The 13,495-nt window shown below is 40.8% G+C and overlaps 1 protein-coding gene across 1 annotated transcript in view; it reads left to right on the top strand.

Annotated features, from left to right (window-relative positions):
• skic2 (SKI2 subunit of superkiller complex) overlaps positions 1-13,495 on the top strand; it is a 34,230-nt gene that overhangs the window by 15,502 nt on the left and 5,233 nt on the right. Inside the window, exons 19-27 of the mRNA XM_072675868.1 lie at positions 862-980; positions 4,850-4,981; positions 5,464-5,601; positions 5,790-5,894; positions 6,256-6,391; positions 7,255-7,381; positions 7,482-7,692; positions 10,358-10,468; positions 11,751-11,969. Of these exons, the coding sequence (XP_072531969.1) occupies positions 862-980; positions 4,850-4,981; positions 5,464-5,601; positions 5,790-5,894; positions 6,256-6,391; positions 7,255-7,381; positions 7,482-7,692; positions 10,358-10,468; positions 11,751-11,969 (1,298 nt within the window). The remainder of the gene's footprint in view (positions 1-861; positions 981-4,849; positions 4,982-5,463; positions 5,602-5,789; positions 5,895-6,255; positions 6,392-7,254; positions 7,382-7,481; positions 7,693-10,357; positions 10,469-11,750; positions 11,970-13,495) is intronic.

The raw sequence follows: 13,495 nt of genomic DNA, 5'->3' as shown, positions 1-13,495 counted from the left end.
TCAGCATTATCTTCCTCCAAAGTCCAAAGCTCCACTCTTTAAAAAGGCTTATTTACACATGGCATTAACATGTGTTTTTGGTGATCAAATCACATTCAAATTGAACTTGAACATGAAAAGGCGCGTTGTGATCGGATTATGATCAGATCACTCAATCCACATTTGAAAGTGGTCAGAGACCACTTGTCCACATTCAAAACAAGCATAAATGTGATATCCATTAACTGATTTTGTCAGGCAAGTGAAAATATGTCTGTAATAATAACTGTGAATCTGGGCTTTTCTCTCCCTCGCTCTGTGTGCGCGCGTCTGTATGCAGATGAGAACAGTCTTGTTCCCTTGCAGTTTAAATAGTCTACCCCATTTTCTGATAGAACTGTTACAGAAATCCAAGATCCATCTGTTGTTCCATGAGAAACCATTGATGAGAAACAGGACATAAAGTAGAAATGATGCTGAAACATTAAATTCAAATCAAACTGTAAACTGAGAAGGCTTGGATGTGTTCCCCCCCCCCCCCCCCCCAGAGCTTTAGACAGTTGATTAGAGGAAGCCATGTTCAAGGATGGAAATGTGATTCAGCTGACAGTTCCAGATTACAGTTTGGGATGTGCCTCAGTTCTAATTTGTTAATCAGGTTCTGAGACCTTGTCTTAAAAACAAATTGAGCCTTGCGGTGCTTATCGTGTCCAAACGATTGCACAGGCCGCACTGATTTTTCTTTTTTCTTTTTTTATGTTTTTTTTTTTTAATGAAAGACTGTGCGTTAAAATTAGCTGATATCGCTTGTGTTTGATTCTCTACAGAGATTATGTTTATTATTTAACAAAATATGCCTGTATCTGTGGTGTTGTTGTCCAGGTGAATACATTCAGATGGCAGGGAGGGCAGGCAGAAGAGGATTGGACGCTACAGGCACGGTCATCATCCTCTGTAAGAGTGGAGTCCATGACATGGGTGACCTGCATGCCATGATGTTGGTGAGTGTGTTCAGCCCCCTTCTCACCCTCCTTTTCACAGTTTGAAATTAAGGATATTTTAAAAAGTGTTTATTCTGCTTTAGTTGAAGTAACTGTCTGTACTGTCCTGGAAAGAAAGGATTTCTACTTGATTTTGGAGCATTGCTGTAAGGAATTGATTGCATTCAGGGACAACAGTGTTTGTGAAGTCAGTATGTTGGATGGTCATCATGGCACTTCATCTCCAACACACCAACTCATCCCAGAAGTATTGGATAGAGCATCATCAATCTAGAGAACACAGTTCTCACTGCTGCGGCGGGGCGGGGGGGGCGGGGGCATTATACCTCGCTCACCCACCCCTGGCATTAAGCAATGGTTGTTCATGCTCCAGAGATGCTCTACATGCTCTACAGGGACTAGACAAGCTGTATGTGTGTATGTGTGTATGTGTGTGTGTGTGTGTGTGTGTGCATTTGCACATATGTGTCAGCAATGGGTGCAACTTAAAAGTAGCTGGATGCATTAATTAGAAGGGTTTTCTACAAACATTTGAACATACAGTGGACATACACTCACAAGATGAGCTCAGAATTGCTCCAGTTGCTCTGTCCCAGTTACAGAATGGTTAAACAGAGCATTTTTGTTCCATGTGATATTTTCAGTGTAGATTTCACACACTCCTTAGGTGTGCTTTTGGACATCAGGGACATCAGCCGCTTCACACATGAATGCTGGCATGATTCACATGCGCATAATGTCTAGGCATGGACGTCAGGGGTGTACGTCATTTCCTACAGCAGTACTGATGAAAGCGGCTAATACAGGAAAAGCTGTGGAACATTAATGATAGTGTGTGTAAAGCTGTGTGCATGCAGTTCTGAAGCCTTTGAATTTGAAAAAGTATTTTAAGCTATTTTTGTCACATTTATTGTTGTCTGCCGTTCTCTGGGTGTTCATCTAAACATCACTCTGATGAGATCAGGTGTCCAGACCGCTGGTCTAGTCTACAGTCAGACACACACCGGCTGAAGCCTTTGTTTTTATATTGAGCCTTTTTTTCCCTCTCACACTGTCAGCAGAGCGTGGTTATAAATAGGCCGCTCTTCATTAGAGCAACGTTTCACAGTCAGCAGCTCTGTTTCAGTCTCGCTTTGCTTCATTTCGGTGGTGCTGTTGAGGAGATTGTGTGAGAGTAATTGTCACTAAGCCTCACACTGATCTGTTAGCAGGAGTACTGACAGGGCTGGGAAGGGCTGCACATTGTAACCCTTTGCAGTCCTGATATATATATATATATATATATATATATATATATATATATATATATATATATATATATATATATATATATATATATATATGAGGCATGTACTGTGAGCATCTTGACCAGTCGTATAAATGCATATTGTTGGATAGTTGGATGTACCAATGCCAATGTACCAATAATTAATATGGATTACATTACTGTTACATTAATGTTTTATTAAAGGGGAATTTCACCAATTATTTTACGCCTTATAAGCACCTTAAAGGGATCGTTCCCTTTCAGCTGTTACAATACTAAATACTTATCAATATGTTAATATTTGATACTTTTTTGGTACTAAAAGCTTAAATTGAGGATTTTAAAGAACCAAATCCAACAACACATTTGGTCTGTGCTGATCAGTGCATACTAGGACCTGCCTGATGTTTAGTCTAGCCATCACAGTTTTCCCCTTGTCAAAGTGGTTCAGATCTGCGCGTGTGATCATTTGTCCTGTTGGTTAAAGAGACTGCCATTGTAGATGAAGAGAATCAATGCTTTTCACTTGACCTGTCAATGGTGTTAATGTTATGGCTGATCGGTGTATTCATATAAAGCGCACCTCCTTGTATTTTATTACAAAATACACTGAGATACACCATCAAGTACAACCGCACCTCCCTCCAAGTTATATTTTACTGACCATAATCTATTAGTTCAACATATACCCTGACAACTTTGAAGGCCTTAATGTGGAACTTCAGATAGCCCAGCCCAGCCCAGCCCCCTCACTCTATTCAGATGTGATCACCTGGATAAGAAATTTCAATAAAAATGACAGACATGGGGTTTCACACTAGTCTTGTAGAGTAGAGTCTGTTTGGTGGGTTACTCCCTGTGATCTTTGTGCTAAGATGCTTTTGATAGACATCTTAATTTTTTAATTCTGCTGACAGTTTTGGTAAATATCCTCATACATTATATTCATACATTATAAGGCACATAATTATAGCAGTATAATTGAAACATGGTAGCATAGTATACACTGTGCAGCCTAAAGCTGTAGTAGATGATGTTCATTCGAGGTATCGGCCATATTCCAGTCACAATTGATCATGATTGGACATTTATATTTCTAGGCATTCTGGATAATCATCTTAAAACCTTGTTTACTGTACTCTGCCAGAACTAATGCTGGGGCGGTCATACTAATGGCTAATGGCTGGTTTCACAGTAAAAGGGTTACATATTGAGATAAATAGTAGCATAATCATGTTGGAGTATGTAGTTGCTCACTTATATAATCTGTAATGTCCTGTTTTTCATTTAGTTCATTCATTTAGTTTAGCAGCTGTATTTCATGACCAGTACACCAGCAGTTTGTGGTATTTTGTCATATTTACAGAATACGTTTGATTTGACTACTCACTACTGTACATCTTGGGCTCTGGTTCTGTTTGAGAATGAGGTGCTATTTATGAAGGTAGAAGAAGAATGCACAATAATCCAATGTATTACTTTCTTGTGGTTCTTGGTAGAGGGGAATTTTTAATAAGCTGTGTAGTTCCTGTAGAGAAGTACTGTCAATAGAATGAGGCTCTCTAGGCCAGATAATCATGAACCTATTTGCACCATGCCTAATGCCAGACGTGGGCTAGAGGGGTATAAACCCCCACAAAATTGAGCTGTGGAGCAGTGGAACTGTTCTCTGGAATGATGGTTGGTGCTTCATCCAATACTTTTGGGATGAGTCGGGGAGTTTGGAATGAGGTAGGATGGTGGTGGGAATTTACCCAAGTGTAGAATCTGTGGATTTCCCCTTTTTTTAAATTCTTCTCCTCTCTTGATCAGTACTGTTAGATTGCTAAAGGCAGTGAACAAACAAAGAAATGTCTCATGATGGTGAGGTCAGTTGTCTGCTTCATGATTCATTAAAAACCCAGCAGAGTATGGGGTGTGTTGGCTGTGTTCGCTAATATGCTTTCAGCTATTCGCTTGGCTGACTCCATCTGTATTACACCGTAAGGCGAGAGAAACAATCTAAAAATCAACTGCCAGTTTCTGTCCTCGTTATTTAGAGTGAGGGTTAGGTGTGTGTGTGTTGGGTGTCCGTATCTTATCTGGCTCTAATCTTTATGCTAATGCTAATCAGCTCTGTGTCAGTGGGGCTCTGGAGGCTCCTGTAGGCCGCTGCTCCATGGCAACAGCAGCAGTGATGGACTGAGAGATGTAATTACTCTCAGCGGGTTGTAAAGAGAACTCCAATCTCCATCAAACCTGTTTCTCCCCCTCATTCTTCTAAACTGCACAAACAGCACTGATGTAAACTGAACGGTTAGTATCATCACAGTGTATTAGATATTTTTAGAGCCTGCTTTGATATGGAATGTGTGGACAGTATACTAGTAGTGTGATCGTATTGCTTTACAGCAGGGGTGTCCAGTCTTATCTGCAAGGGGCCGATGAGGCTGCAGGTTTTTATTCCAGCCAAGCAGAAGCACAAGTTTGGTTCTCATTTTCTCTTGCATATCATCAGTCTTCGTGCTGCTGAGAGGAAGACTGGGGGATCATTAAGACTATCAGAGACCTTTATAAATGCAGGTTGTAAAAGTTTGTAACCCGTGTGTGTGTGTGTTATCAGGGTAAACCGACTGTGTTACAGTCTCAGTTCAGACTGACCTACACCATGATCCTCAATCTGCTGCGAGTGGAGGCCCTCAGAGTGACTGACATGATGCGCAGGAGCTTCTCTGAGAACCACAGGGACACACAGGTACACCACTACATTTCCCATAAGCCCCTGGGGTGTGAATAGATTTATTATTATATTTATTATGTTCATGTTGTTATTATTAATAATAATTGTTTATTAATAATAAATTATACTAATTTTTAATAATTGTTTCAGTAATATATTGTGGAGTATGTATAATATCTTTGGGTTTGGGTATACTCAGCTTTGACACTTTTGATTAGTACACAATTGGCACACACCCTCAGATTTTATGCAAGTGATGGTGTTTTTTATACTATGAGAGTTTTACTAAAATTAGATTTAAAAAAAAATTGCAATATCTCGCCCTGTTTAGATCAATATCCCCTGTATCATGATATGGTTCAAATCACCATTCTCTTGCAAATACACAGCCAGGCTAAACTGAGAAAATGTGACCAGCTAATAGAAAGATATGGTATCCAGCAGATATTGAAATGTTTGACCTATTCCTACTCTCTCGCTCTCACTCTTACTCTTAGACTCATGAGAGAAGAATAACTGAATTGAGGACTCTGCTCTCCTCCCTCCCGCCTCTGGACACGGAGGGTCAGTTATCTGACTTGCTGTCGTATTACCACACTGTCAATGAGCTGCGCATCACAACAAAAGCCCTGCAGGTGCGTACACATGATAAATAGATTGACTTTTTTTTGTTTTGTTTCTCTCAGATTGTGTAACATATTTGTACTGTAATATACACCATATATCAGTGTACACAGACTGTATCCATAGAAATAAAGCTGTGAATGTTATACAAGCAAAACTTGTTTTCATTACCTTCTACCTACGTTCTTCTCTTCTATAGCAAGCAGTAATGGAGTCGATGAACGGTCTGAAGGCTCTGTCTGTGGGCCGGGTAGTTGTTGTCAACAATGCCCAGCATCTCAACGCCCTATCTGTCATTTTACAGGTCTGTGTGTGGTGAAGTGCTGCTGTTTGTGTATTAAAATGGACAAAGGTCTTGCAGAGGGTTGCTACTAAAGATACTGTAGATACTTTAGTGTTTTTATACATCATAGCAGTTTGGACAGTATGTTTGTTGCTAGTGTGTGCTGATTTATGTTTGCTTTTTTCACTCATTGGTGGGTTATTCTTCCATTGCTTGTTGTTGCTTGTTTAATTAGCCTCATAGCTAAAATTGTTAATCTGTGGACAATCTGTTCCTTTAAATATTTAGCATTTTCATCAGTTTGTATAACCTGACGGGTGTATTTGTTTAAAGGTAGTATTCTGTATTCTTCTCTCTTCATCCCTATTTCCACTGCCCTCAGGTATCCAGTGATTCTGTAAATCGGACGTTCACTGCCCTCATCATATGTGAAAAAGGGAATGAAGAAACCTCAGAAACTGCTCAGGAAAATCGGGGCTTCAGACACCTCCACAACCCCAGCCTTTTCATTCCTGAGGGTCAGTTTTATACAATACACACACACACTGTGTCATATCAGTTAATTATGGAAAGGGGCCGTGGCCACTGTGGTCTACACCTGGACACAGGTAGGAAACTGAAAACACAGGCTTTATTAAACAAACCCACCCCCTCCTTCCCCTTACCTAACTTACTTAAACAAAATCCAGTAAAACCCCTGAGCACAGTGAATATTGCCTCGTGGCGTTCTGGCGCTTCAAACCAGTCTCTCTTGTGTTCTCTCTTTCGTGTTCTCCCTTTTAAACCCCCTCCTGGAGATTGTTCTCTTGATCATCTCCAGGTGGGACTCATTGGGGGGTGGATCAGCGGCCTAGGAGAGGGGTGAGGCAGCTGTCTTTGCCTCCTTGCCATTACAACATTCATAGAACACACAGGCTGATTCTCAATCTGTATTCTTGTCTGTAGTTGTGCTCCTGTGGACATGTGACATGTCCTTCGCTGCATCTCAAGTACTGCTCCATTCAAAAGTTCACATCTAGCTGAGTACTGTCCAAATGTCCAAATGTGTCAGGACGTGGCCTGTATAGATTTGGCACAGCCAAATATCCCAGAATGTATTACGCACCACACAGCTTGTCCAGAAAAGCATGTGTAAATTATGTCCTTTAGTGGTCGCTCAAAGCGCAAGTTCCACTTTTCAACCCTGGAGCAAGCAATACCAATTTTCACATAATGCTGTTTTAAGCATAGAGGTTGTTTTGTGCCTCACAATGAGCAGTTTCTAGTTCTTATCAGGTCAGCATCCAAGGAGCATTTCAATAGGGGGAGCAGCTGGGTCTGATTAGAGCTGCAGTAAAACTTTTGGGCTGTATTGTGTATGTGTGTGTTTGTGTGCATGTAGGTCCCTGCAGTCACACAGTGCAGAAACTGAAGGCACATGATATCTCCGCTATCACGGTTAAAACCCTGAAGGTCATTCCAGAGAGAATCATCGACAACTATAACAAGAGACAACAGCCCCGCTTCAGGTGTGTGTGTGTTTGCGTTTATGAATATTTGTTTAGATGTAGACACATTTGTTCAACTTTAATCGTACCATGAAATACAACTTGCTGCACTCTCTCCCAGAATGGACCCGCCTGGCCAGGCCATTTCCACGGCAACCCAGGAGCTTCTACGGTTGGCAGAGGCCAACCCACAGGGCATCACCACGCTGGACCCTGTAAATGACCTTCACCTAAAGGGTGTGGACGTGGTGGAGGGAGTGATGAGGCAGCGAGTGCTCCAGGACAGCCTGAAAGACTTCCACTGCACACACTCCCCCACCTTCAACGAGCAGGTTCGGCTGTCCAGAAGGACATTATTTCATCATTTCATGTGTTAACAATGGCTAGATTGCTGGGAGCCCAAGAGAGCATAATAAGTCTCGCTCCCTCTCCCTGCATCACTGGCGTCTGTCAGCTGAGGTAACAGAATTGGACAGTTAACATTCTCTCTCAAGCTTGTTCAGCTGTCTGATGATGTTGCATTAGCAGCAATTCAAAAAGTTACAACTGGCCGGGTTTTCATGTCTCTAAAGTAGCACATGCTTGCTTTTACCCTCCCCGTCTTGTAGGAATTTGCAGTGATGAAACTGGAGACAAATTTGGGAAAAAATACAAATTATATTTCAAAACAAAAGAAATGAACCCTGATAGAGCCTAGTTTTAAATACTGACAGTGTTTTCTGTAGGTGATATATTGTGGATGCAGTTTTAATATCAATACACTCTTGAATGTTCCTTTTTCCAGTGTTTTCAAATACATATATTACAGTATGAAGTCAAATATTAAAGGAAAACAAGATCATGTGTTAGTAATTAGTAATTATAAAAAAAGAAAATATTGCTGCATAATGTTGCTAATTATATCTAATAATATATTTTCATTATTATAGCTTATAAAAGTGTACAAATAAAAAAAATCAAAATAATTCAAATGTAATACTCTTACCACTTTAAGAACTGTCTTTGTACATATATGTACAACGCTGTGATTTGTCCCAGTAGAGTTTAAGCAAAATTATGCAGCAATTTTGCCTTAGAAGTATAGCTTTAAACTCATGTCGATGGTACACTGACCTGTAATGATATTTGTATAAAACTATAAATAAAGCTATAAATAATATAAAAATAGGTAGGATGAACCCTGATACAGCCTAGATTACGGACCGTGTTTTCTGCATGTCTTGTGGATGCAGTTTTCAATATCAATACACTCTTGAATGTTATGTTTTCCAGTGTTTTAAAATAAATATATTATAGTATGAAGTCTAATATTTTGGGAAAACAGGATCACATGTTAATATTGGTGGAAGTAATTAGTGTTAAAGCAACAGTATGCAACAATTTTGCCTTAAAATGAATTATAGCTTCAGGTGAGAAAAGTGTACACATGAATTTGCTAAATAATTCAAATAAACACTTTGAACAATAAACCACTTTAAGAACTTGATGTCCCTTTGTACATACATGTACAACTCTGTGACCATTTGTCCCAGTAGGGTTAAAGCAACATTATGCAGCAATTTTGCTTTAAAAGTATAGCTTTAAAAGCATTGCCACTCTGGGTCCTGTACGCTGCTACTGCTATGTAACTTAGGTGGAGCGGACGCGAGAATGTGTAATTTTACACGTATTTTGGTAAATTCCTGTAACATGACTCTTACTACCTTGTCACTCAACATGCTTCGGTGTTCTTTTGTGGTCCTGTATCCTTAGCTTGTCAACAAATGCAAATGTAGATGTCCATGAGTGGGAGCTTTGCGTTTGCAGTCAATAGTGGTGTAAAAGTAAAATACACTCCTTAACTGTAGGGGGAGCCCAGGAGCAAAAAGTACAAATTCCAGCAACATGTTTTAATGGAGCTGTTTTAAGTCCTGGCTTTGGAAAAATTCTACAGCCCACATGTTTTATCCCCATGTTGTGATGTATGCACTTTAACACTAAACCTCTTTTAGGTGTTTCAACCACCTTTGGGACAAAAAAGTTATATTTAGAGAAATAAAACTATCAGATCAGAATCTTCAGATAATGTGTGACCCTATGAACATGAACATGGACATGGACATAAAACTAAATGTACCCTAACTGTTAACTGTTAACCGTAACTGTCTGTTGTTAACAAAGCATTTTATTTGTGCTTAACTGGATATAAGGTGTCCCCAAACTTTTGTCTTTTTAAAGCAGCATTATGTAAGAATTGTTTTTTTTCCCCTGAGATCCTCCTACACACCCTATATTAAACTGGCTCTGGGCTCCCCCTGCACAGCCTTCAGAACCCCCCCCCCCCTCGGGCTCCCCCTACCCTGGTGTAAACATAAACTGCACTATGAGCTCCCTCTGTGGACACACTTTACACAAGCATTTGTTGACAAACAGAACCAGCATCAAAAGTATGTTATGATAAGCATGTGGACTGACAAACGGTAGAGTGATATTACAGGATTGTACACAAATATGACTCGGATTACGCAGCATTACTCAGTTCTCGTGAGAGGTCTCTACAGCGCCAACATAGTTACATAGTAGCATGCTGTTCTCCTCATTACAACTCAGTGGCGCGTCAACATGATTTGGAAGCTGTTAATTTATGGTACAATTACTACATAATGCTGCTTTAACAAAGAAACACTGTATACTCCTGTGTAGGTCATGCAGCATGTAAGTGAATCTTTTCTGCAGTTTTCCATGCTCTGTATTGGAAAGTGAATTAATTCTGCGGTTCTGATGCTAGCCCGGCTGATGGGACATCTGCTCTGTGTCTCAGTGACAGGCTTGGATTAGAGCCTGTCTCGTTAGCTTCTATTCATCATGCCCAGGCTCCAGCAGAGAAAGGAGATCAAGCTCATTTCTCTGCTATTCGTCTGTGCTGAATCGTATGCACAGTCAGCAGTGTCTCTGAACTCTGCTGAGAAATTAGGAAATGACTGATTGCCTAACGACAGTTTTCTGCCCTGCTCACAGTTTGCACGCGTGCAGGAGCGAATGGGTCTACAGGAGGAGCTGGATAGGCTGCTGTTTTTGGTCTCTGATCTGTCCCTCACTCTACTGCCGGAGTACAATCAGAGGATTAAGGTCAGTGCCCTCACATTTCCAATTATGGCTTTCTCCTTGCCTTTTTGCACACCTCTTTTTGCAACTTGCCTGAAAGTCAAGGCACACTGAGCATGCGGATCATTCAAGGAGCTCTAGATATGCTGCGATATGATGCGGACTGATAAATACCTAACTAAATACCTAATCCATAACAAATGAATCTATACTATTAGATTATTTGATTAATTAAGCTGTTACACCTTCTTTAGTTCACTGCCGCCATCTTTTCAAGTTAAGCAACACACAAAACAACAGAAACCTTACCTTTTATGTTTGTACATTTCAAACTATAAAGACAGGGCCCCGAACAGGGTCCAGTGGAATGGGATGTGTTGTCACTATGACCAGAGGATCGCTAGTTCGAATCCCAGTCATGATGCTAGCCATTGACAGCCGGGGCCCCAAGAGAGAGTGCAGTTAAAATTGCTCTTACTCAAGGATGAAATTATGGCACTTTCTCCTCACATCATTCCAGTGCAATGCTGGCCACACTGGCATCTGCCGGCACAAGCGTGTTGGTTGCACCATTGCATCAGCGGCAGTTTGGAGAAAGAGGCAGTGGCTGACTGTGCATATGTCTGAGGATGTGTATGTCGGTCTTCACCCTCCCAGTGTCAGGAGCATTGCATGTGATAGGGGAAGGATATGTATGGGTTGGGTAATTGGCCATCCAAACTGAAGAGAAAATGAGTAAAAATCTGAAATAAAACTTTTTCATTATTAATGAACCTCAAAAACTGTTGATTCTTCATTGGACCGATAAATCCCACAAAACAAGGCTGTAAAATGGGCCATTCCCAAAATCTCTTCTGTTGCATAACAGTCTTGGCCAAAATGTACATACACCCAGCCACAAGGAAAAACCCTTCTGGCCCTAGCCAAAGCTAGCAAAAGGCAATAGCTGCTTTGGGGAAAATATGCAGTTTTGATACTTGTAGTCAACTTTTTGAGACAATCTTTGCTATGATTGTGTATCTGTAACTGCTGTAGCCGTAGCAGCACATTACCCATAGACACTGCCAGCCTTAGATGCTATGCACTGCTATGCTACGTGGCCTCATTGCTACGTTGAATAAATACTTACATACGTTCTATGGCACCTTTAACAGCCGTCCTCCCAAGAGATTCATTTAAATGGTGCTTGTGAAGGATTGCTGTCATTATCACTGCATCACCACTGCCAGTTATTTAGTAATCCAGCTGTAAGTTCTGAGTGCTATATTGTGTTTATGTGATGTGAATATTGTGTGTGAACTGGCAGGTGCTGAAGGAACTGAAGTACATTGATGAGAGCGATGCGGTGCAGCTAAAGGGCCGAGTGGCCTGCCAGATCAGTAGTCACGAGCTGCTGCTGACCGAGCTGCTGTTTGAAAACACTCTGAGTCCTCTAGCTCCGGAGGAGAGCGCTGCCCTGCTGTCCTGCCTTGTCTTCACACAGAACACGCAGATAGAGCCACATATCCCCAACACTATACAGGAGGTAATGTACATCTGTGTACATCTTTGTGTGTGTGTGTGTGTGTTTCTGTCCATCCTTGCATCCATTGATTGCGCTTAAATGTCCTATATCCACACACACTGATGTTGTATCTAAGGAATCGGGCGTAGTGTGTTGTTTGGATCTAGCTGGCAGATACTGTGTGTCTAAGGTCAAAAGAATTGTTGGAATCTAGCCTGTTCACATTGACTAGGGATGTTTTCTAAATAGTTGACTAAGCAGTTCTCCAAGTCTCACTTAACAAGAGTGTCCGCTAAAAGCCATAAATATTAATTTACCTACACTTTGAGATCTCTGGTCCATGTTCCTGTAAATGGCAGACTGCATATTCATCATATATATGGCATGAATATGTACTGTATATGCATATTCATAATAAGCATTAAACTCATTTATACTTTGAAACACCTAGCTTGTAATTTGCATGTATCTCCACCATACTGATGTAAAGACAGTTGCCCATCTGTTATTACACAGGTAGGCATCTTCTAGTCCAGGGACTAAACCAGCACTTTTTCTTTGTTGAGTTTTAATCATTTAATACCCGATTCAGCTCCTATGTTAATCGCTTGGTTGACTAGGTGTGTTGGAGTAAGGAAGTGGTCAAACCTATGCAGGACTATAGTTCTTCAGTTCCATTCAGTTCCCCTTGCGCTCGTCCTTCATCGGTAGAAATTGTCTGATCACAGTGCCGCTCTTGGCTGGACATATTAGGTTAGTGGACCCCTTTTCAACCCAGTAGTAACAAACAGAGTTGATTATGGCACCCTGAGGAAACCGGATAAAAAGAAAGCGGTAGTCCCTCCCTGATTTCCTTTATTATTGCAGATTTGTCACAGAGATGGTTTCAGATCTTTATACAAAATGTAGTAATAAACTATAGAAACCTTAATAAGCTTGCAGCATATTTTTCTAAATTAGAATTTAATGACTAAAGGATGTTAGTTATTTAAAATGCTAATCACTCATGTGATTATGAAATTTCCTCCTTGATCACAACAAATAAACCAAGTTTAATTAGTAATGTGATTCAGCTGATTGAATACTGTCAGCCCCTTCAGAGTGATTTAGTTGCCTCAGAGTCTTGAGGAAGTCTTTGTGGAGCATTGCTGTGAGGATTTGATTGCATTCTGTGACAAGAGTGTTTTGGGAAAGTGTTTGATGATCATCTCCCCCCAACTTATCCCAGAAATACTGGATGGAGCACCACTGCTCCACAGCTCAGTGCTGGCAGGCTTTGTACCCCTCTAGCCCACACCTGGCAATTAGGCATGGTGCCACTAGGATCATGTTTATCTGTTTAATTCAATTTGCAGTACTTCTCTACAGTGACTAGACGAGCTGTGTGTGTCGACAATGGGTGCAGTTTAAAGTACCTAAATACATTCTTTAGAAGGGGTGTCCATTTGGTGAATATCTGAATAAAAGTAGTTCTGCAGAGCAGACTGGGCTCATATTCTCCACAATAGTGTGAAAGGCTGATGTAGACTTATTGGTTGCAGTTATTG

Source organism: Salminus brasiliensis, chromosome 3 (assembly GCF_030463535.1).
Source record: "Salminus brasiliensis chromosome 3, fSalBra1.hap2, whole genome shotgun sequence".
Taxonomy (NCBI): Eukaryota; Metazoa; Chordata; class Actinopteri; order Characiformes; family Bryconidae; genus Salminus; species Salminus brasiliensis.
The sequence above is the reverse complement of the archived record's forward strand: the minus strand, read 5'-3'. Positions and strand labels throughout refer to the sequence as shown.